General features: G+C 37.4%; 1 protein-coding gene across 1 annotated transcript in view; it reads left to right on the top strand.

The window, feature by feature from the left end:
* The window catches only part of Asxl3 (ASXL transcriptional regulator 3), a 90174-nt gene extending 70536 nt beyond the window's left edge, over positions 1–19638 (top strand). Inside the window, exons 7-10 of the mRNA XM_074070051.1 lie at positions 5047–5143; positions 7173–7278; positions 10487–12446; positions 15193–19638. Of these exons, the coding sequence (XP_073926152.1) occupies positions 5047–5143; positions 7173–7278; positions 10487–12446; positions 15193–18915 (5886 nt within the window). The 3' untranslated portion in view covers positions 18916–19638. The remainder of the gene's footprint in view (positions 1–5046; positions 5144–7172; positions 7279–10486; positions 12447–15192) is intronic.
* Positions 19639–24498: the final 4860 nt, after the last annotated feature.

Below are 24498 nucleotides of genomic sequence, written 5' to 3'. Positions count from 1 at the left end.
GTTCACAAGTCTTAAAGCATCATTTCCCAAACTATATTCTGGGGAATACTTGTTCCATGGGATATTGATAGTTCTGAGAGAATTACAAGCTAAAAAGTTTGGGAGATACTGAATAATCCATTCTTAGAGGTTTAAAAGAAATTCTAACACACGAGAGAAAACCTACAATAAAGAAATTAACCATATTTGATAGGTAAAGGCTATATTTATTGCAAGGAAGAATAAATTTCCTTTTAGATGGATTTACCTATTTTGTTTTGCCAAGCATAGTTTGGGGACTATTACCTTATTATAATTTTGGAAATCTCAAAGATTATTTGCAAGATAGCCTTTAGTATGTTGTTAATCTTACTTTCTTTAGTAATGTTATCTCTTAGCAATTGTTTTTATTTTTACATTTAACCTTTATGTTATTCTGAAGAATAAAATTTCCTCTTGTGGATAACCCAGACATACATATAGTCTCCTGAGCCATATGAATCATAGTAGTAAGGTAAAAAATAAAAACTTTCTTTTTACAGACAGCAAATGCTGTGGCTTGAATTTCTACGGGATATAGACTACAAGGGCACTGGGCTGTTGGTCATGCAGGGTATAAGTAATAGCTTCTAGCTCATTGCTCTTTACTCTTTGATATTGAATTAGTTTCCTGTTTAGTGTCTCATAGTCTAGGTTGCTTTAGCCCAAAAAACCCTATTGGTTTTTTTATTGGAAACAGCTAGCATGGCATTCTGCAGTGTTGACCTAAGTAATTCTAAGTGATTTCATAGATACCGGCACAAACATGGTGCACATCATCTTCTGAAAACACTTCCTTCCCTTGCATCTATGATGCTACTTGCTCAGGTTTTCTATCTACCTCTGGCCATTTTACTTAGTATTCTTAACAGGATTTTGTCTCGTACCCATTCCTACTGCATTGGTTCTCCTCAGGGCTCTGCTTTTGGTAAATATCAATATTTCTTGCATATTCTCATACATTGCCATGTTCTCATCTATACTTTCTCTACTAATAATTCCTAATTTTTTTCTAATTGCTTCATCACTGTTAAGCTTCTTGCCTTTGTCTCAGTTATTAACTAGATATCATTATTTGGATGCCTTTGAGATACATTTACATCAATCTGTGCAATGCCAAACCCATCATTTCTTTGTGTTAAATGTGGTTTTACCTCATATGTTTTCCTGTTCTAATGTTCACTGCCAGTGCCCACCCAATTGTCCAAGCCTGATTCCTGCTTTATCTCATTCGTGCTCCCTACCACCATGGTCTTACACAGTACCCTTCATTCTGGTTCCTATACCTCTCCCAAATATTCTCCTTCCTTTTTATTCTCACTATCTGGATATTCTTAAGATTTTTTTTACACTTGTCCCTTTGCTTTCTCTTGGTTCTTCTTAACAGGAGCCCCTGAATCTGTTTTGCTTTTCTTTGTCCAGGGTACCCTCTAGACTCTAGTGGGAATGATACATCTAAGACATCTACTCTCTTTATGTCTGCAAAACCAAACTTCCTTCTCTCCTGGTCATCTCCACTTTAGTAAATAACAGTTTCATAGTTTTTATTACCAAGGTCCCAAATCTGTAATTATCTTTGCATGTTCACTGTTTGGTCAAGATCTGCTGGGTCATTATTTGGAATATATTCATAACCCAACCATTTCTTATCACCTAATCCAACTTCCTCTCATTTATTTCCTGAATTATAGAAATCACTATATGTTAGTGTTCCTGGTAAATATTTATCTTCTAAATCATTCTTTCCTCTATAGTAGCCACTAGTAGCCAATGTGGCTATTTACTATAAATACGACTGCTCTGAGTTGTGCTGTAAAAAGACACATTGGCTATGAAAGAATTAATTTTGAAGTAGAATGTAAAATATCTGATATTTTTTATTGGTTACATGTTGAAATAATAGCATTTAGAATAGATTGAATTAAATGCAATGTGTTATTAGTATTAATTTAACATTTACTTTGTCTTTTCCAAAGTTATTACAAGAAAAATTTCAATCACATATGTGACTCATATTTTATTATTGTTGGACAGCTGTGCTCTAAAGACTGAACACAGAAGTCAGAGTTATCCTTTTGAAATGTTAGGATGTGTGTGTGTGGGTGTGTGTGATTGAGGATTAAACCCAGTGTCTCATATATGCTAAACAAGCACTCTACCACTTGAGCCATACCCCCAGCCATGAAATGTTAGGTTTTTGTCATTCCTCTGTTCAAAAACCCTGAAAGGTTTTCAGCCCTACTGAGAGGAGAAGACAGATTGTACAGTGGACTACTAGGCCCAGCAGATTCAGTGCCTTTCTGAGTGTTCTCCAGCACTCAGTGTCTCCTCAGACCCCAACCTTGATGGCATTTTTGTTTACATTCCCACTAATTTTCCCACTTACTTAAGTGTCTACCCCAGTGTTCCTTATTAATAGTGACCATAAAGGAGACTCATCCAAACTCCCTGTATAAACCTGCAGTCTTGCTAACATGAATCTTGTCATTAGGTTTTGACATTGCTTTGAATATATCTACATTGATGGTATAATGAGTTCCAAGTTGATTGTATTTCAAGGTGCAACATTGTTACTTACACATTTTTTAACTCCAGTACATTTCTTGCTATCCCTCTAATCAGCCCTCAAACTGTGCATTTGGAATCCCTTATAAGAAACCAAAATAAGATAAAAATGATAAAGAATCTAACACAAGTTTAAAGGACTATTTGATAAATGTAAATATATTCTTGTTCTAGATTAGCATTTACCCAACTTCAATATTGGAGAGTGTTCAAGTAGCAACATTTGTTTTAACACCTTGAATTCCACTTGAATACCTATACCCTAAAACGTATAATAATAGAATCATCATCAAAAGCAAATGATAGACTCACCAAGAAAGAATTTAAACCTTTGTAAAAGTATCTCTGTATAAAAAAGTCTCCCTTATTCATCTTTTCCTCTGAAACAATTATTTTGGTCAGAATTTTTACCCATACTAATTTAAACAGAAGCATAACTTATCAGTAGTTTAGCTAGACACTTCATTATAAGAGAGGTGATTTTTTTAGAACAAATGTTTCTATTGTGGCTAATGAAAAATACAAGAATTTATAGCTCAGAAATAAATAAATAGACCTTTCAGAAATGTTTATTGTTCCAGTTCATTAAAATATTATATCTTTCAGACAGCATTTCTTAAAGGCCATAAAATTAATAGTGTATTTTAAAAGTTTTATTGGCATGTATTTCCTAAGTCTAATTTAGCCCTGGTGTTTAATTGTGCTGTCTCACATAGATTGAGAATCTGGCAGTTCTTACTATTTTCTGTTTTTAAAAGAAAAACATTTTCCTCCAGGGCTAGCTTCCATATTCTTGAATGTGTTTATATCACACTGCCTTCATTTTCATGTGCTGAAGTCTTGAGAATCTGTCATAGCTAATCTCGATCTGCTATTTCTTTGTGTCTTAAAATTATACTGAAATTTCAGTTAGTAACTAATCACGTCCCCAGCCTGGCTCCCTACATGAAACTGAAATTCTGTATATTAGATACCAGAGTTAAATTTAAAAATTTTTACTACCTAAAGTAGTGAATAAACTTTTTGTAGACTACTTGCAAAATGCCAAGCATTGGATAGTCTGTAGAAAACTACAAGGCTCTGAACATGTCCTCAAATGTAGAATAATTCAAACCTTTTCCATTAAGCCCTCTATAAATGTATTCCAGAGTACAAAAATTCCTTTGCATTTCCAGATAGCTTACCTTTTAGTCCACTAGTCCTAACTTAAAACTAACTATAGTAAGAATTCCTCTTCCTTTTTAATCTTTCTCAGTGGAGTATCACTCCAATCTAATCCACCCCCACCCAGGCTCCTAAGCCACTAGGGCATATATTCAGAGTCTGCATTCATAGAAAAATTTCAGACTTCTTAGAGTTATATTCAAATTACTATCTCTTTATTGCCACTGTGCTGCCAACATGTAGAGAAGTATCAGGCACATAGGTTCCTGTAGATGGACTAATCTGTTGAATATAGATGAAAACTGAGAGTGACTAAAAAATGAATTGATGAAATTTTGCCTGAAAACTTCCAAGTGTGTTGACTATTTTAGTGTGGTTACTGATTTCTTCTTAGATGAAGAAACTAAAGGTCTCAAAACTGTGGCCTTGCTATAAATGTCATACTGACAGGAATCAGCATATCTTATATTTGTCCTTAATGTCTGTCTTTTCTTGGTTTGATTGACTATGATTGGCTTTAGATAGTATAATACATGTATTTTAAAACAAGTATTTCCCTTTGCTCTCAAATGATGGCTTTGCTGACATTCATAAAGGCATTACATTGATCTTAGAAGAGGGTTATAATTTCAGTGAGTAAATATGGAATATAGAGATCATAAATAAACAAAACCATGGGTACAAGAAATCCAGTGTGTTCTCAGATAATAGTATCCAGAGTAAGAGAAAAATTTTGAAAAGCAATTGGGGCCACAGTTTATCAGGTTTGTGAGTGCCACACTAGACATCTCTTAAGGTTATTGTTATAAATGGCCCAGTACTGATGGTTCATGATGTCTGCCTCTACAATTAAGCTCATTTCCTCTGACAGCATATAAGAAGCTTGGACCTCTAACCCATCTATTTAAATCCTACCAATCTCTTGACCCCGCATCACTCCACCTCTCAGACCAAATGCTTCCCAAACCCTTGTGTCCACCTAGTTATCTTTCCCACCTTTGGCCTTTCACATTTCTTTATTTCCACTCACCTGATGTTTGGCATTGTTTTATCTTATTATCTTTGCTTCATAACTATGTAAGAAGCCACTCAAGGACAACAGTGGCTTCTGTACTCTGTCTCAGTAAGCAGGATGCACAAGTTTATATCCTAGGGGATCAACTTTTTGTTGGATTCCTTTTACTTTCCTCCTCCCTCCCTATCCCCCCCCCCACACACACACCATTCAGTTTTTGCTTCTTTTCTGCATACTTTTCAATTATTCCTGATGGAATCTTGTTTTGTCGGCTTATTTCCTAGATGGGAAGTGATGGAATTTTACGCCTCAGTACTTCAGCTCTAAATAATGAATTCTTTGCATATGCAGCACAAGGGTGGAAACAGCGACTGGCAGAAGGTAACTTTCAGTGTTCTGTTTTTGTGTGACATACTGGAGTATACATACTATGCTGAACTTTCTACCTTTCTCTGACTTCAAATCTTTTTCCTCTCTGAAATATATTTTAATTTAGTAATAAATCACATCCTGTTCCAAATGACTCCACTAATTCTTTTGTTATACTTAGCATAATAAAAAATGTTGATATAGGATGACTTTTGAAGTGGTAATTTAAATTACATGGCTTGATCCGTTTTGTATTCTAAATGTCCTGGAGTCTACTTTTTCTCCTGATACCTCCACTTTACCCATCCTTCCTTTAGTCACCAGGCTGCTACCACTTTTTTTTTTTGAAGTACTGGGATTTGAACTCAGGGCCTTGTACTTGCTAGGAAGGGGGGTTACCACTTCAGCCATGCCCTCCCAGCCCTTTGTGCTTTATTTTTCAAGTGGGGTCTCTGGCCAACCTTAGCCTACAGTCTTCCTTCTTAGAACACTTGAATAGTTGTGATTGCAGGTATGGACTACCACATTTGGGTTGTTGGTTAAGAGTGGATCTTACTTCTTTTAGGATTCAACCATGAGCCTTCTGATGTCCATCTCCTAAGTTGCTGGGATTATAGGCATATACCACCATATCCAGTTGTCACCAGGCTTCTTGAAAGACTAAAAACTATAGTAATACCACATTTTTATTCCTTACCCTCCCACTTATTAGGCATACTATACCAATTGAAATACTCCCTCAAGATAATATTCACACCTTTCTTATTGCAAAGTCAGTTTCTTCTTCACCATCTTTACATGTTGGGTTTCTTCTCAATGTCTCCTTTGTGTTTTTCCCTTTCTGATATGAAACTATCTACCTGAGACTCTCATGATCTATTTTAAATTGTTTCCTGGGGTTACATTTCTGAAGACCCTTTCTGATCTTCCTGTAGAAACTTCTGTTCCAACACTTTATGGTAAATGTTGATATCATCAGCATTTTCTTCTTATCATCACCATTTTGCCTTTAACTATTGCCCATATGCCAGATCTTCCAAACCTACTCCCACTCCCTTTGCCTGATCCCTGGTATCCTATTTCCAGGTGCTTACTGGATCTCATAAGTTGGTATCAGGCACCTCACAACCAAAATTCTCAATATTAAATTTACTATTTTTCCTTTCATATCTGCTCTTCTGCTTTTTCTTCCTATACTGCCACCACCATACTTACAGTTCCCCACTTTGAAATCTTAATGGTTTTCATGAACCATTTTCTTTATCTGGTCACGAACTTGTAATTTTATGACTGCTTTCCAAAATTCCCACTGTTAACTGACCCCACTGTAATCTACATATCGTGGCCATACCATTTCTTTACAATATGATTAGACCTATCTTTATAAGTTATTTATTTGGCCTTGTCCTCCCTTACTGAATGCCAGGAGGCCCTCCTATCTCTTATAGGAACACTCATGAGGTAATTAGCCTTAGCCTTTCTTTCATATTTCATTTCACCCTACATTCTACTCACAGTTGGTCACTCAGAACCATAAATATGCATCTTCATATTTCTGCACTTTGTAATTTAATCACTTTATAAAAACCTGATCATCTTTCAGAAACTAATTCAAGAATCAACTCATATATGTAATCCTCTTTTATTGACTTAGGCAGAGTTAAATACTTTCCCAGCTATACTTGCATCACATATATTATTCCACATACATTTTTCTTATGGCCTGTGTAGGGCTTTGACATTATGTCATAGTCAGTTAAGTGCCTTCTCCTAGCAGACTCATTTCCTTCAGGACAGTGTCTATGCTATACGTGCTTCATTTGCAGCCCCTAGCACACAATGCATTTGCTAAATGTATTAGAGTTCATCCTAGGTAACTATTTGATGTTTATAAAAAGAGAAGCAGTAGAAATGTTAACATTATTCATCCTTTTACTTTTCAATATCCATAAAAGTTTACTGAAATGAATTACATGTTTTCTTTAATAATCGGCAAAAGATGTGAACACTTTTGCTCAATTCATTCCCATTTTCTTTCTAGGAGAGTTTACCCCAGAAATGCAATTACGCATAAGACAAGAAATTGAGAAGGAAAAGAAAACAGAACCTTGGAAAGAAAAATTCTTTGAGAGGTTTTATGGGGAAAAGTAAGTACTAGAGCATTTTTTCTCATTTCTCCTAGAAGGAAATGAAAATGTAATTCTCTGCTTCACATAGCACACTCATACGCTGTAAAACTTAATAAACCTGTGATAAAAGGCAATAGTCCCTCAGTATAAGAAATTGTGGGTAAAATTATAGTGGCATATCAGCACTTTAATTTTTAAAAATGCATTTTCAAGGGTTTATAACTTGTTCATGAAAATTCATTTTGGCCTGAAAATAGCACAGGAAAACCTATAGAAGCCAATTTTGACTTTCATAAGTGGATTTTAGTAACATTCCCCAGGTTTTTATCCAAGTATTTTCATTAATGTGTACTGTAAAGAGCAGTAATTTTAGGCACGTACTTAATTTTCATATTTTCTCCAAAAATATTGACTGTGCAATATCCATGTTCATATTCATTTAGTTCTTCTGTTGGTGGAGCCTGTGGCATTATTCTTCACCTCATCAGTCTTCCTCTTCAAATGTTGCCTCTTTTTCATTTATATTGTGTGTGTGCATGGGCATAGGTTTGTTTTTTAAGTAGTATCAGCCACATGTAAGTGTGATAGTAACTGAAATAACCTGAAATCAGTTTCATTCTGCCTCCTATTTAGCAGAGAGACATTCTGCTTGGGCAGAATTAGTGTCTCAGACAATCAGATCACTAGGAAAAGAGAGATTTAGGAGCTACTGACAATAACTCCTGCTCCTCATTAGTAGGGGAATTTGTGCTTTAACTCTCCCCCACTAACTAAAATGAAGGCTTGAAAGATGTTATTTTGTGTGAATGATACAGAAGTAACTGCAGATAACAATGTGTGCCATTGAATCTGACTTCACATCAACTGAGAAAATCATGGCAGAAGGAGTGTCATCCAAGATCTTTTCTGAAAAAGGAATCAGATATTGAAAACATTACTTGCTCAGAACAAGCTAGCCTCAGTGAACTGTCCTAAATAGCAGTATTCTTGAGTCATGAGGTCAGCTTTTAGTTACATGCCAGGTTCCTGGATGCATAACATATTTAAGTAGATTTAGAGATAATTAACTCTCTCAAAAATTAAAAATTATTTGGGCTAGTTACATGTCCTCACTTGTAGTCACCAGAAGTGTCACTCTTAAGCCATACTGCCTCAGAGTCCTCAAAAGAGATGGCAAAACTAAGGTATGAGCTTCCTGGACCCATCCTGAACATACTGATTTGAGAATCTCCAAGAGTTAAACCTATTATAAGCATATTTGACCAATGAGAATCATAATATCTTAAAGAAGCAGCAGAATACTAAATCAAATCTTAACTATAGACAAGTTTAGATGGTAGCATTCCTAGAAAAACTTAGAGCAATGAAGAGGCACATGGTGTCAACCAAATGAAAATTGGTACAAAGGAAAATCCCCTGTTCTTTTCTATCTTTGATTGCATATTGGAGGACAGATACATTGTGGGCATTTCATTGACTGCTAATATATGAGGAAATTTTGTTACTCATTTCATTACTTCCTAATATATGAGGAATTTTCTTAGCATCAATTCTCATTGACCTAGTATGCATACTCTTCTGTATTTGTATGTACTTTCTAGTATAGTACTCTTCTATATTAGTTTTATTTACCTTGAGATCCCCCATCTATGTGCTAGTACAGAATATTAGGGTTGGCTTGTCAATTTGTGGCCTAGATTTCTAGAAGACAGGAACTTCGTTTGTGTGGTATGTGATGTATTGTGACCATTTTCCTCTATGCCTCTGCCATCTTGAATCCATTTTCCCATGGAAAAGAAATGTTGGCATAGATGTATTTTATACAGTGTCATTTTATACACACCAATATATATATCCTTATCTATCTATATATATATTTAATAGTATTGTTATTAACCAACTAACAGAAATATGACTTCCCATGTCTGTATTTTTGCATATTCTATAACTAACTAGTGTCAGTGTTATTTCTACCAGTTGACCCATGCTTGTCATTATGCTTTCTAGATTTACATTATGCTTTAAATTTATGTGTAATATAGCTACTCTACTCCTCTTAGTAGAGTATAGGTACAAATAATAGTTTAGTCTGAATTCATCTTAGGTTCTTAAAAAAAGAAAAAAGAATAAAGGCAGTATTGTCTATCATTTTTTCAGAGCCTTCTGAATTTTAGGAAAGATGACAATGATGAAATACCTAAAAGAGTGTTCAATTTTGTTTTCTTTACATTTTGAGGATTTTATTTAAGTACAGGTTACAGTGGATTCCCCTGAGGTATTTTCCTCTATCAATACAGATACAAGATATTATATCTTACTTAAATGTATCTTTACTTAAATGTATTTCTTTTTTTTTTTTGGATATTGTTTCTCTTCTGCTTAACCTTTGTCATTGCCTGAATCCTAATTTGACTTAGGACAGCATATTTCTCTACCATCTAATACTGATACCACAACTTAATGTGATGAAAACAGTTTATAATTCTGTTTAGCTTTGCCTGGAAACCTAACACTAGTTTGGGTTATTTCTTGATTTTTCTCTACTATCTTGTATGGAACATATTTACATTAAGAGGTCTACATGAATAGATTAAATGTCTTGCTTCACATAAATCTAAAATGGTAAAGTAACTTTGATGACCCCCAAATATGTTTTATTATTCCTTAATAATGATAATAGACAACTTGAAATTTCTATATTATCTCTGATTTGACACTTATGTGGTAGAATTAGATGATTAAGTAGCATTTCTTAGATTGGATTAAAATAACCAGTTTTTGGAAGTTACTTCAATTTATATTCCATTGGTCTTATTTGCTTTTGTTGCATCCCCAGAAGTCTACATAATTTTTTACTTGCTGACTTCAAAAGAATTATTTTATACATTCTTTTGATTTTCTAGAAATGTTTTCTAATCCTTTGTTATTTTTAATTTCCATATCCCCTTTCCTAATACCTGGTAATGTTCATTATCTCCTTGCTTAGAAAATAAATATCTCTATCTTTCTTAACCAGAAGTAGAATTTATACTAATTACAATTATGAAAGCAGTAGAGAAACTACATATCATAAACCATTGTACATAAATTAATCATGCTACTTAGTGATTATAAGATTAATTTGATGCATTTTCTTCTATTGAATACTGTATTTGTGAGAGACCCAAGGTGAGAATATCATGTTTTGTGGTTGAGTAATAATTTCGTATCTCTAATTTCTATTCAGATTGGGCATGTTAAGAGAGGAATCTATGAAGCTCACTTCTGTACCAAACAGTGATAGAGCTGACAGTAGTTCTGCATGTGGGACCTCTGGCCTTCCAGGTTCTACTGTACAGACGTCTGTGGAAGAACAGCAGCCAAAAAGCAAGAAAAATTCAGCATCTCCAGAGCCTGATTTCTGTGATACACTTTGTCCCATGGTGGAGGTTCCAGCTAAGGATGAAATGGCAGAATCAGAATCAGAGGATATCTTGATCCCTGAGGAATCCGTGATTCAAGAGGAAATTGCAGAGGAAGTAGAGACTAGTATCTGTGAATGCCAGGATGAAAATCATAAGATAATACCTGAATTTTCTGAGGAGTCTGGAAGTCCAGCCACCTCTCATGAAGAGCCCCAAATAGTAGCTCCAGAAGATAATTTGGAAACTTGTGTTATGATGAACGATGTTTTAGAAACTTTGTCCCATACTGAAGTTAAGATAGAAGAGAAATCAGAATGCCCCCAGGAAGAAATGTCAGTTGTTATTGATCAACTAGAAGTCTGTGACTCTCTTGATCCTTCCACTTCATCTGTGACTCTTCTCAATGACACAGAACATAATGAACTAGAAACTGTAATAGAGACCAACACTCCAAAAATAAAAACAGGGTCACCTTCTATAGATGGCCAGTTTCCAATTGAAGGAATTACTGTAGATATGGAACTGCAGAGTGATCCTGATGAACAGCTTTCTGAAAATGCTTGCATCTCTGAAACTTCCTTCTCTTCTGAGAGCCCAGAGGGTGCCTGTACCAGCCTTCCATCCCCAAGTGGGGAAACCCAATCCACATCTGAAGAATCATGCACTCCAGCCTCCCTTGAAACAACATTTTGCTCTGAGGTGTCCAGCACTGAAAATACAGACAAATACATTCAGAGAAATCCCACTGATGAGAACCTTCATACATCTTTGATGTCAGAAGTATCACCAATATCTACTTCACCTGAAATATCAGAAGCATCTCTTATGTCCAACCTTCCTTTAACATCAGAAACATCACCAGTATCCAACTTACCTTTAACATCAGAAACGTCACCAATATCTGATTTGCCTTTGACATCAGAAACTTCTTCAGTGTCTTCCATGCTTCTCACCTCTGAGACCTCTTTTGTATCCAGTTTGCCACTTCCTTCAGAGACATCTCCAATTTCTAATTCCTCCATGAGTGAAAGAATGGTGCATCAACAGAGAAAGTCACCTTCCATATCTGAAGAAGCACTTTCTCCACAGAAGAATGAGCATTCGATCCCCACTAAACCCCTGGGAGAGAACCTTATACCCCAGCAGAAGCCTCCATCCAATACTCCTGAACCCATCAAAATAGGTGGTTCTTCCATTGCTCCTGAAGCATTTCCATCTGAAGAACTGTACAATAAGACCTTGAGTCAGCAGCCTTGTAAACCACATGTTGAACTTGAGAAGCACTACCTTTCTTCCATCCCAGAACTTCCTTCTACAGAAACAATGAAAGTTAAAAATCATAGTGTTCTACAAAGAACAGAAAAGAAAGGGGTATCCTCACCTTTGGAATTATCTGTCTTTTCTGAAGAGACAGAGACTAAAGGAAATGAGCTTCCATCAGCTAAATTACAGGAAAAGCAGTACATTCCATCAGTGGATAAGGCTTCATTTTCAGAAGGCTCAAGAAATAAAACACATAAGCAAGGAAGTATACAGAATCGGTTAGAGACCTCACATACATCCAAGTCATCAGAGCCCTCCAAGTCACCTGATGGGGTAAGAAATGAAAGTAGAGAATCAGAGATATCAAAGAGGAAAACTGCAGAGCAACATGGCTTCGGAACCTGTAAGGAAAAGAGAGCAAGGATAGAAGATGATCCGTCAGCACGGAACCTGTCATCCAGTAGTCCAGTTGAGAAAGAACAGCCTCCAAGAGAGGAGCCCAGGGTTCCCCCTCTCAAGGTACAGTATTCAAAATAAATAATAATTATAAGGCATTCCATGGGTAAGCTTCGTCTATTTAGAAACTTAATTTTTCAAAAATAAATTAGATTTTTCTCCTTCCAGTTTTATATATCAATTTACAATCTGATCTTTGCAGTACATAGTCTAATAATACATGATACTTTTAAAATATGCATTGAGTGTATATAAGAAGTACACATACATATGACATCAATATTTAAGGGAAAAAAAACCTGGGAAGAGTGAACTGGGCCTGGAAGAGCCTACAAACTTTGGGACAGTGGTTTGGGGATTGCAAGGTATAGAACAGAGGCCTACATAAACTTGGGAAAATGTGAAGGAAAAGTCAGTGTCCTGTAAAAGTTCAGTATAGAACTAGGGAAAGTAGTCAAAAGTCAGAAGCCAGCATCAGGAGGTGAAGGTGAAAAGCATATTAACTCTTTTCTCAGTTTCCAATCACCATCTAACAGGGAGGACCTGACTTATGGTAGAGTTGCATTAAATATTTACTAGTTAAATTAATAAAATCACTTTATGAACTCTGAGGTAGAATGCTATAGATAAAAAGATATATAGGTCCTATTTTTTTTTATTTCCAAGGTAGTAAAGAGGTCTTTAACTTCACAAAATAACAAAACCTTATGGACACACATATACACACACACTTTCTTTTGATCCTAGATAAGTTTTTAACTTTCAAAAAGCAAAACTTTTATATAAATCAGATCTTCCTAAGAAAACTGAAAATTCATGTTAATTCAAAAGAAACTTTAATTAAAACTTTTCTACCCTCTGTAATTTCTATTTATTTGGTACTTTCATCTAAGTCCATTTACATTGTCATACAATAAAATAGATTATTTCATCATCACAGGATTTATCTAGATTATAAATATCTCAAGCTTTAAAAATATCTTTCTCTTTATATCTGTTTTTATAGGTGGTTCATGATCTTCACAAGGTTTACTTTTAAAAGTAGAGTATGGTTGTATCAATTCTATTTAACAAGAATGGCATCTATTAAATAAGTTTCCAGAGATGTAAAAAGGGAACATTGAACTCTAATTAAACATATACATTTTTGTTTCTGAACCATAGAAAAATATAAATATCCTTTCAGAGAAAATGTTGAATATACCAGCCTGATTTTGTGGTGAAAAGGTCATTTTCAAAGTGATACTGCCCTTTACTTAAGGATAAATAGGTAGAGTATACAGACAGATATTAGAGAGATAGATACTAAGTAAACATTTGCTGCTTTCCTTGAGTCTTGATTAAAGAGATTTAGGTTTAATTTTTTAGATTAAGAGAAATTTTTTAAAGGAAAATCTGAAGCTCCTTGCCAATTTCACCTCTTCTTGGCTGTGTGTTAGGGCACAGGCTTCATAAGCAGTTTGAAAATATAAAAGGAGATTGCTCAGGAAGATAAACTCACCTATCCAAGTTCCAAAATATAATTCCAAATGGAAATGATCTGACATACATGTCAAGTGGTTACAGTATCAAGATACATATGCTAGGAAGGAGAGCTATATTTTCTAAGAGCAATTTATCCTAGACAGGGAGAAAAAGGAAGCAGAATACTTGTGACCAGCACTGAACTGGGAGCCCAGGACTGTGATTATACGATGCCAAAGCAGATGACTTTAGCTCCACAGGCCCAGTTTTTTTCAAATATAAATTGACATGTTAACTGGGGCCCTTCCAGCTTCTTCAAACGTGATTCTGAGAATGCTTTAAGTGACTACTGCATCAAAGCCTTGCAATGCTGGGAATTAAGTCTTGTGCCTTATGAGTTTGCTGATGACTCATAAATCTCTTTATTAGCATAAGTGGGCAAACAGTATAGATCATGACATGTACAAAACTCAGCAGATTGTGGAATGTCAATATCAAAAGAAACTTCCCAATCTGCATTTTCTTTGAATGGCAAAAATATCAGAGTTGCCCTTGCTTTTATTAAACTATAATGGTAATGCAATCCCCTTGGAAAATGGAGCACATTCACAAATACAGCCTCATTCCATCTTTATAATAGCTCTGTAGAGGAAATAGACCAGAAATAACTCATTCCATTTTACAACTGGGTTTATAAACTTGTACAGTGTGTTTATTACATGTATATATATATTCACATATACATATACATATATGAGACAGTATGCTAGGTGGCATGAAAATGCATCAGAACTGTATGGTCACTGGCTCCTAGAGTTACCAGAGAAACTGAGACACACAGTGAATTGCTGAGGATCACAAAGTACCTTTGTGCAAAGACAGGATGAGAATTCTCATCTTGCATCTTCTTGGCCAAGGCTTATCCTTTTGGGTCAAATTAAGACTGATAAACTCAAAAGAGTAAAAACCTCGGTTTTCTTTTTTTCTCATTCCAGCAAGAAGAATAATCTTAAAACTAAGTATCTCTGTGTCTTGTTAGCTCACCTCAGTTTTGTAGCATGGATTTGATTTCGATTTATATAGGTCATTAAGAAGATGCTTTATTTATTTCCATGTCAAATGAAGTTACCAGTTGATGGTTTTGTAGCTTAAAAACTTAATCTTCACACTCATGCTACGTTTAGTGTTGCTTGAAATCCTGAACACTCATTCCAGAGGTTGAGGTCTAGTTCATTCCACATTACAAGAGAAAGCAGCTTATCTTTCCCCTGTATTATCACATTCATAAGCCTCCTCTGTGATCACATAGGAAACACTTTATCTTTCTATTCTTTCTTTCTTTTAGATTCAGCTTTCCAAAATTGGGCCACCTTTCATTATCAAGAGCCAACCAGTCTCCAAACCAGAGTCTCGAGCATCCAGTAGTGCATCGGTCAGTGCAGGAAGGAACACAGGAGCCAGGACTCTGGCAGATATCAAGGCTCGTGCTCAGCAAGCTCGGGCCCAGCGTGAGGCTGCTGCAGCTGCTGCTGTAGCTGCTGCAGCAAGCATTGTCTCTGGTGCCATGGGTAGCCCAGGAGAGGGTGGGAAAGCAAGAACCCTGGCCCACATCAAAGAACAGACCAAGGCTAAGCTCTTTGCAAAGCATCAAGCCCGAGCTCACCTCTTCCAGACCCCAAAAGAGACCCGGTTGCCTCCACTCAGCACCAAGGAGGGGCCTCCAAACTTGGAAGTTTCTTCTAACCCTGAAACAAAAATGGAAGGTTCCACTGGTGTCATTATTGTCAATCCAAACTGTAGATCTCCTAGCAACAAGTCTACCCACCACCAGGAGACCCCCTCTGTATTACAGCCACCTCTTAACCCAACTCAACTTCCAGAAACTGCCACTGACTTGTCTGTGCATAGTTGTGAAGAAAGCATACCTGTGTCACATTTCTCTGAGAAAATCGTTTCATCTACCTCTTCTGAAAATAGCAGTGTGCCCATGCTTTTTCATAAAAATTCTGTCCCTGTGTCTGTTTGCAGCACTGCTATGTCAGGAGCAATTAAAGAACATCCCTTTGTGAGTTCTGTTGACAAATCCTCTGTCCTAATGTCTGTTGACAGTGCAAACACTACAATTTCTGCTTGCAATATAAGCATGTTAAAAACCATCCAGGGAACTGACACCCCATGCATAGCCATTATACCAAAATGTATTGACAGCACTTCTGTTCCGGCCACTACAGAGGGTGCCAGCCTATCAAGCACCATGGAGGATAAGCCGTTGATACTACCAAGCAGCAGTCCTACTAACTTAGTCTCCAGTCAATACACCTCTGTGCCAACTCCGTCCACTGGGAATAATTTGCCAAACCATCTCTCTGCTAGCTCTGTCCTGATTCCCCCACCTGGAATTAATAACAGATTTCCTTCTGAGAAGATAGCCATGGCTGTGAGTGAAGAACAGGCCACTGTATCCATGGGTACCACTGTGAGAACCACCCTCAGCTGCAGTGACTCAGTGGTGGTCACTGACTCTTTGGTTGCACGCCCACCTGTTGCAATGTTTACTGGAAACATGCTTACTATAAACTCTTATGACAGTCCTCCCAAGTTAAGTGCTGAAAGCCTGGACAAAAATTCAGGGCCTCGAAACAGGGCAGACAATTCTGGGAAATCTCAGCAGCCACCAGGGGGCTTTGCACCAGCAACCCTAAACAGATCAATTCCCTGCAAAGTCATCGTGGATCACAGCACCACACTAACCTCCAGTTTGTCTCTGACTGTCTCCATTGAAAGTGCAGAAGCCAGCTTGGATCTCCAGAGCCGGTCAGTGAGGACAGAAGTATCAATACAGCCCATGGCGTGTCCTCAGGTGTCTGTCATCAGCAGGCCTGAGCAGGTAGCAAATGAAGGCATAGATCATGGTTCTGGTTTCATTGGTGCTTCTGCAGCCAAACAAGACTGTAAAACACTGCAGGCCTCCTGCACCAGTCTCCGAGAATTGCCCCTTGTTCCCGATAAATTAAATGAGGGAACTGCTCCAAGTCATAGCTTCATTGAGCAGGCACGAAACCCAACCACTTTCAAAAGTGAGGCAGATACAACCTGTAGCAGCAATCAGTATAAACAAGGAAACCGGATTTGCTGGAATGATGATGCGATGAGGAGCACAGGACAGCCTCTAGTTAGTCACTCGGGTTCAAGTAAACAGAAAGAATACTCAGAGCAGAGCTGTGCAAAGGTGATCAAAACGGAACATGCCAGCTACCCACACGTGTCAGAACTTCAATCCAGAAATCTCATAACCAATGTCACTCTTGCTGTAAAATCGGAACCTCATGAAGTGGACAAAGGCTTCAGAATGGACACTGAAGACTTCCCTGGCCCTGAGCTGCCTCCCCCAGCTGCAGAAGTGGCCTCTAGTGGACAACAAACACAGACCATGAAGGCTTCTACCTCGAGCCCCATGGAAGAAGTGATTTCCTTGGCTACAGACACCCTAAAAAGAGTTCCAAGTGCAGGAAGTTCAAGCTGTCGACTGTCATCTGTGGAGGCTAACAATCCTCTAGTAACACAGTTACTGCAGGGCAACTTGCCTTTGGAAAAAGTGTTGCCACAGCCTAGATTGGGAGCCAAGCTTGAAATCAACAGGCTTCCTCTGCCCCTCCAAACTACCTCAGTGGGTAAAACAGCACCAGAGAGGAGTGTCGTTGAAATGCCATCCAGCTCTCCAAATCCAGATGGTAAGGGCTACTTGGCAGGTACTCTTGCACCACTCCAAATGAGAAAGAGAGAAAACCACCCCAAAAAGAGAGTGGCCAGGACTGTGGGGGAACACACTCAAGTTAAATGTGAACCAGGAAAATTGTTGGTGGACCCAGATGTGAAAGGGGTGCCTTGTGTCATTAATCCCAGCATGAGTCAGCTAGGACACAGCCAGCCATTTAAGCAAGAATGGCTCAACAAGCACTCCATGCAGAACAGAATTGTTCACAGCCCTGAGGTCAAACAGCAAAAGCGGCTACTCCCTGCATGTAGCTTCCAGCAGAATCCATTTCATGTTGACAAAAATGGCAGCTTTCACCCTGATGCTGGTACCTCACACAGACAGCAGTTTTACCAAATGCCCATGGCTGCCAGGGGCCCCATTCCCACTGCAGCTCTACTACAGGCCTCTTCAAAGACCCCAGTGGGCTGTAATGCATTTGCCTTCAGTAGGCATCTTGAACAAAAGGGACTGGGAGATGTTAGTCTTTCTTCAGCGCCTCACCAGCTAAGGCTAGCCAACATGTTATCACCCAATATGCCCATAAAAGAAGGTGAGGATGTGGGAGGTACTGTACACGCCATGCCAAGCAAAACACCAGTGCATGCTCCATTGCCACCACCACCTCCTCCTCCCCCACCCCCTCCACCCTTGGCCTTGCCCCCACCTCCCCCCCCCCCACCTCCGCTACCTCCACCTCTCCCTAATGCTGAAGGCCCATCTGATCAAAAGCAGCCACCGGTTACCATGGAAACCACTAAGAGACTTAGTTGGCCACAGTCTGCGGGCATATGTAGCAATATAAAATCAGAACCACTTTCTTTTGAGGAAGGTTTAAGCAGCAGCTGTGAACTGGGCATGAAACAAGTTTCCTATGACCAGAATGAAATGAAAGAACAGTTAAAAGCATTTGCGCTAAAAAATGCAGATTTCTCTTCCTATTTGCTTTCTGAGCCACAGAAGCCTTTTACCCAATTAGCTGCTCAGAAAATGCAGGTGCCACAGCAACAGCAGCTCTGTGGAAATTATCCAACTATACACTTTGGGAGCCCGAGCTTCAAAAGGGCAGCATCTGCAATTGAAAAGTCCATTGGGATTTTGGGAAGTGGCTCCAGTCCTGCCACGGGTCTGCCAGGTCAGAACGCTCAAATGCCTGTTCAGAACTTTGCCGACAGCAGCAACACGGATGAGTTAGAACTGAAATGCTCTTGCCGGCTGAAAGCCATGATTGTGTGCAAAGGCTGTGGGGCGTTCTGCCACGACGACTGCATAGGTCCTTCAAAACTCTGTGTAGCTTGCCTGGTTGTACGATAGGTAAGAGCTGAGTGAAAGATGCAGTATCCCTTTAGACACGGAAAAGCCAAACAGCGTCAGCAACAGCAAATTGAAAAAAATGCCCTGGCTTATATGCTAATTTATTTTACTTTGGAACAGATTTTATCTTTTTACTATGGGTTATTGTTTTCTTGCGTTTCTCTTAAAGGGGAGGATACACCCCACCAGAATGGCCCAACAGTATGTCTTTTACATGTTTAGTTGCTATTCCCAGCTTTGAAAAGTTTCTGTGTATACAGGTCACTGCCCCATTCTTCTCTTTTTTTTTCCCTCCTTTTAACCCAGGTGTAGATAGGAAGAGGACAGTTTTAATTGTCTGATCACCAGACATGGAGATGTAGAAAGAGAATAATAAAAGTGACTTAAGGTATCATGCATGTTTCTGTAGACTTGCCATTATACACAAGCATTTTTACAGTGACTCTTCTGGACCTACATTTGCTGTAATGATTAAGTCATATTTTGAAATGGGGAATCTTATTTAATTAAGAATGTGTGATTCCTTTAAGTATGTGATATTTACGCATATCACAAAAGATACATTAAAGGAGGTATGGCATCAATGAAATCCACTGTCCCTGCTTTCTGTCCTCCCTTCTTACTCTTTCTCTCAGAGACTGTGGCTGAAAAATCTGGATCTGCCTTGGATTTTGTACACAGATGGTAGTGAAATGTGCCCTGCACCTGAAGTTGTATCATGGGCTTCATATGACCAGTAACCTGGTTCTAGTCCTTCCCTTCCTACTCCTAGCTAGGATTGTATGGCCAGCAGAGAGCTATACACTCAGAGGATTTTGGAGCTTCATGTGTGGCTTTTAAGAAGTATGAAAAAAATGCCCTAAAATTAAAAGAAAATAAAATGCTCTTTATGCATGTTTAAGTGGGTTGGTAGTGTAAATATTAGCCATTCTATTCACTCTAATTCAATTACCACAGATTAAAATTGGGGAGAAAATAATTGTAGTCCTTATTTATGACACCATTGCATTGTGGCCACCATCTTTGCAGAGATTGGCCACCTCTCTTTATAAGTGTCACTGATGATAAAATGGACTACCGAAGACTGAAGTGTGGCATTTTCCTAAACCTTTTTTTTCTTGTGATTTATAATCTGTATTTGACTCTAAAATAGCCTTTTTTTTAAAAAAATTGCTCCACTATTGCATGATTTGTTTTGTTCCTCATATCTGGTGAAGTGGAACTGCTTTCGGAAAAGGGATACTGCATCTTACAATTATCTTCAGTGTTTATGCAGTAAAGTCTGAGTGTTGCATATTTGAGCTATATACCATGTACTCTGGCCACCCTCATGCTGGAGAAAAGCTGTAGTCCAGTAGGCTGTGTTCCCAAAAGCAAGTTCAAAAGCACATGCACGCGCACACACACACACACACACACACACACACACACACATATACTGTGGTAAGACGAAAGAAAGCAAAAACACACCCATTTAACTTCATATTACAGAGCACAAAATGTGGAGCACCATTAACCCATTGATTGTGGCTGTATAATAGAAAAAATAAAAAGGCAAAAATCATCTCTATCCAGGGTAAGAACAGATATTTTCACGTGAGATCACTCTAATCACTGTAAACTTTTTAACATTCCCTGAAAAGGCGTCTTAAAAGTTAACCGGAATGAGCAAATATTACATTCCTGCAACAAACAAAACCCTTGTAATTTTTTATAATTATCAGCTATGTTATGTTTTTTCTTCCATATGTATTATTATGATGTTGCCAAATTTCTGTAGGTGATGAAGACATCATTTTTATTAACAAAGTGCTGATAGTGAAATATAAGAGAAAACAAAGAAAGGCCTGCCCTGTGGCCATGATTTGGTGCTGCAGTACTCTCACTTTGGTTTTTCATATTACAATTAACAAAAATAATGACTGAGAAATTTAGGACTACACTTCACCAGCGCTCCCCAAGGAATGCAGTGTAAGCGCCAGCAGATTCTTGGTTAACTGCACCACAGGTTGTATTTGGATGGTGTCCTGGTCAGTGATAGGTCTTTATGGTCTGCTTGACTCAGACATCAACTTAATTTCCATGACCTTGCTCTTAGCCTCATAGTGGGACACCCCAATAATACCAACACTTGCATGCCAACTACTTCCAAATTCAATCGCTGCTATACCAGTGTCAGATACTTTCTACACCAGCAAATTGAACACTAACACATCAGTAACTGACACATGTTAAACTCTAGTCTATATAGCCTTTGCACTCTGTATGTGAGGTACAATTGAGGTTGATGTGGTACTGACTCATTGTCAGTTCAATCCTTCTTGAATACTGCCTATAAAATGCTTACTGGGAATAAAGTGTCCTTCTGTATGTTTGGATTTTTCACATAACAGATTTGGAGAATCAAGTATTGGTAATGCATGGATTCTATCGCCCAGGTCCAAAGACCATAATTTTTCTGTGACTTTGCTCTTTTCTGTCCCAGTTCAAATTCCTAGTGTTTTCTTATTGTTATATCTCTGAAAAATTAATATCTTTGGGCTAAAAAAATAAAGGAAAATCAGAAGTAAAATGTGGGTCAAGTATTTTATAAGTGATCATTTCATATATATGCCAGTATATTTGAATTAGGTGAATAGGTTCTTAGTTTTCTGATTTCTACATGTATCTGCATATGTGCAAATTGACTATGTTATTTACTAATGGTTATTGTGATGTAATGTGCAAAATTCAGTGTGTGCATTATCCTGACTATTGGACACTAATATATCCCTGTCAGGAATAGAACTTGCACACGTAACATTTTTTTTTTTTTTTAATCACAAAGGATGTATTTCCCTAAGCACTTTTGGAGCAGGAGAAGAAAGAAAACTGCTATTCCCTGATCCCCCTCCTATATGATATGCATATGCCTGAGGTGTATAAAGACATTTAAGTAGTGAATGAGCATGTTAATAAGAGCATTCTGATGCAAATTCATTTTCAAAATGAAAATATTTTTCCTTCCCCAAAGTGAGAGGAGCAGAATGTTGGTGAGCTGAACACCACCGTTACTATATATAAACATTTCCTTGCTAAGGTCTAGTTTGGAGTAGAAACTTGAAAACTAACCTGTAAGATTGAGCCTGGTTGCTATTAAAGACCTCGAGGTGATGAGTGTTTCTAGGATGAGCGATAGAAGGTGTAGGTGACTTCTGGACCTTGGATATTCTTACTCAGTTCAAGATAAATGCATAGGAACAAAATGGTGCCATGGTGCTTTTAATGCAGTCAAGAGTAACTACGTGTTGCTAAGCCCCATTTCCCTTACAAACTCTCGCACAATTGCAAAAGAGGAAGTTGATGTGGCCTCATGTTTCCCGATTTCTCCAAGGTTTGGTGAAGTCCCAGGTTTTTGAAGCTGAAGCCCAGTTTTAGAGGTGCTTGGTCTCTGTGGTGGGGAGGCTCAGCATCGCACCGCACTAGCTGCAGGGGGTGGGAGGTGGGGGAACTGACCCCGCGCTGATCATTGCAGTGCTCAGAGTCACTGTCCATCTGTGTTCCCCAAGAACAATGTGAAGAGTCCTCGAACAGGAACTCATCAGACTGTCAGGGGCCTATAGCCAAAATGTCACTGAGTATAAAAATCCTGTCTGCAGTTCTCATGCTCTGTCACTGTCAAGCAAACAAAAAAGCATTTTTACTATAATTTAAAGGAGCTGCTTTTTTATAGCACATACTGTTTCGCTTTGTACTATATTTGATAGTTGCAGAATAATTTAGACTGTAGAAAAACTTTGTTGTATTTGTACTGTTCATGAATGTTTCAAAGAAGTGCTTTACTTGGTTGCCATAATTTTCTCGTACTGCTGTATTTTCTCCTGTTTCCTGGAAACCTAACCTGATACATATTTTTCAGTTTTTTTTAAATGTGTTTTTGTATGTGCATTTTTTTTTGGTCAGTATCTGAATGTTTACATCTGTTTGACATCAGCCATGTAATGCCTTTGTGTAAAGGCAGAATTACTCCTACAGTGTAATAGCAAAATGTGAAATCAACCCAAACATAACATGCATGACAAACACAGGTTGGGGGCGAAGGCCCCGAACGTACACAGACATTTTATATCAGCATACAGAAAAGCGAAACCCTCCTTCAGTCCTCTACCAAAGAATATATAATTCCCACAGGAAAAACTCAGAAAGGTGTGTAAAATCCTCAGAAGGGGGAGTGGTTGACTCAGTAACACTGCGACGATTTAATACTGTTATGCTTGTTTTGATACCTGACTAAATGTGACTGAGTGCAACAAGCATTTAAAAACTTTTTAGACAGCGTTTTGTTTAGAATTCAGGGATCATGCATTCTTTAATGGTGCTGTTTTTTTTTTTTCATTTCTTTTCTACAAAGAAAATAAAAGTGTTGCCTACAAAAGTGATTGCTCACAATACCATAAGTTAAATGAAATGTTTGTCTGTTCATGTTTCTCTGATTTTCCCTTTCTCAAAGTAACAATTTGGGTTTCAATATTAAAATATTCTGGAGAAAATAAAGAAATTAAACATGAAATAGTTGTCATTTTTAATTTTTTAGTGAAATGAGGTGGTTAATATGTACATAAAGTGTATTAATAATACACTGAATATTTTACTAAGAAAAAATTATAGGGAAAACTTAAACCATATACCATTAAGTTTTATCTGCCCCTATTTTTAGGATGGGGAATTGTCAATATGTATTTATAACTATTGTAAAAGCAGTAAAACTAAAACTGAAACCTCCTCCCAATTAATGGTATCCTGCTATGCTTATCACTTAAAACTATATTAGGATATTCTTGATTTCATAAAGATCTTCTTAATTCTTTATACCAAAAAGCAGTCAGGTCAAACAAGTTGTTACTGCCATATTTTACTTTTATTTTTTTTAAATGAATAGAGTATAGAAAATGATCTTTTGAAAGAACTGTTCTGGTTAATTTTTTTATCCTACATTAAATATTATAGCTAGAGTTATTTGAATAAAATGTTGTGGACCATTAGAACAAAATTGCCTCACTCATATTTACATACATTTAAGGAATATGCATATCTTTTCTTTTGGTAAGATGAATCCGAAAACATTAAAAATAATTGGCTGTTAAATTAAAAAACAGCTCAACTGTTTTCATCTACATGGAAAATATTGTCTCTAGCCACCAGATGGCGAAAGAGGATGTTTACATTTGGAGGCAAAAAAAAAAGGAACAGAAAGTATTTCTTTCTGCTCCAACTAAAATGATCATAATATGATCATAAGTGAAACGAAATTCCACCTTATACAAAAAGTCAGTGGAGGAGGGATATTTCTAAGTTTTATTAACATTTTCACCACAATTTTGGCATTTTTGTGTCTCTGCTTTTTTTTTTATTAACATTAACAAAGTACTTTTTAAATTTTATTTAGAAATACAGACTTATTGATTGTTTGCACTGCATTACTCTACATGCAGTATGTGGTCCAATATCCTCTAGATAAAATTGAACAGCCTATCAATTTTTAACTGATATTTATTGAAACTGACCTGAATGCTTTTTAATTCATTCATTCTCATAAAATGGGTA

Source organism: Castor canadensis, chromosome 4 (assembly GCF_047511655.1).
Source record: "Castor canadensis chromosome 4, mCasCan1.hap1v2, whole genome shotgun sequence".
NCBI lineage: Eukaryota > Metazoa > Chordata > Mammalia > Rodentia > Castoridae > Castor > Castor canadensis.
Note: the sequence above shows the minus strand (reverse complement) of the source record. Positions and strands in the feature narration are given on the sequence as shown.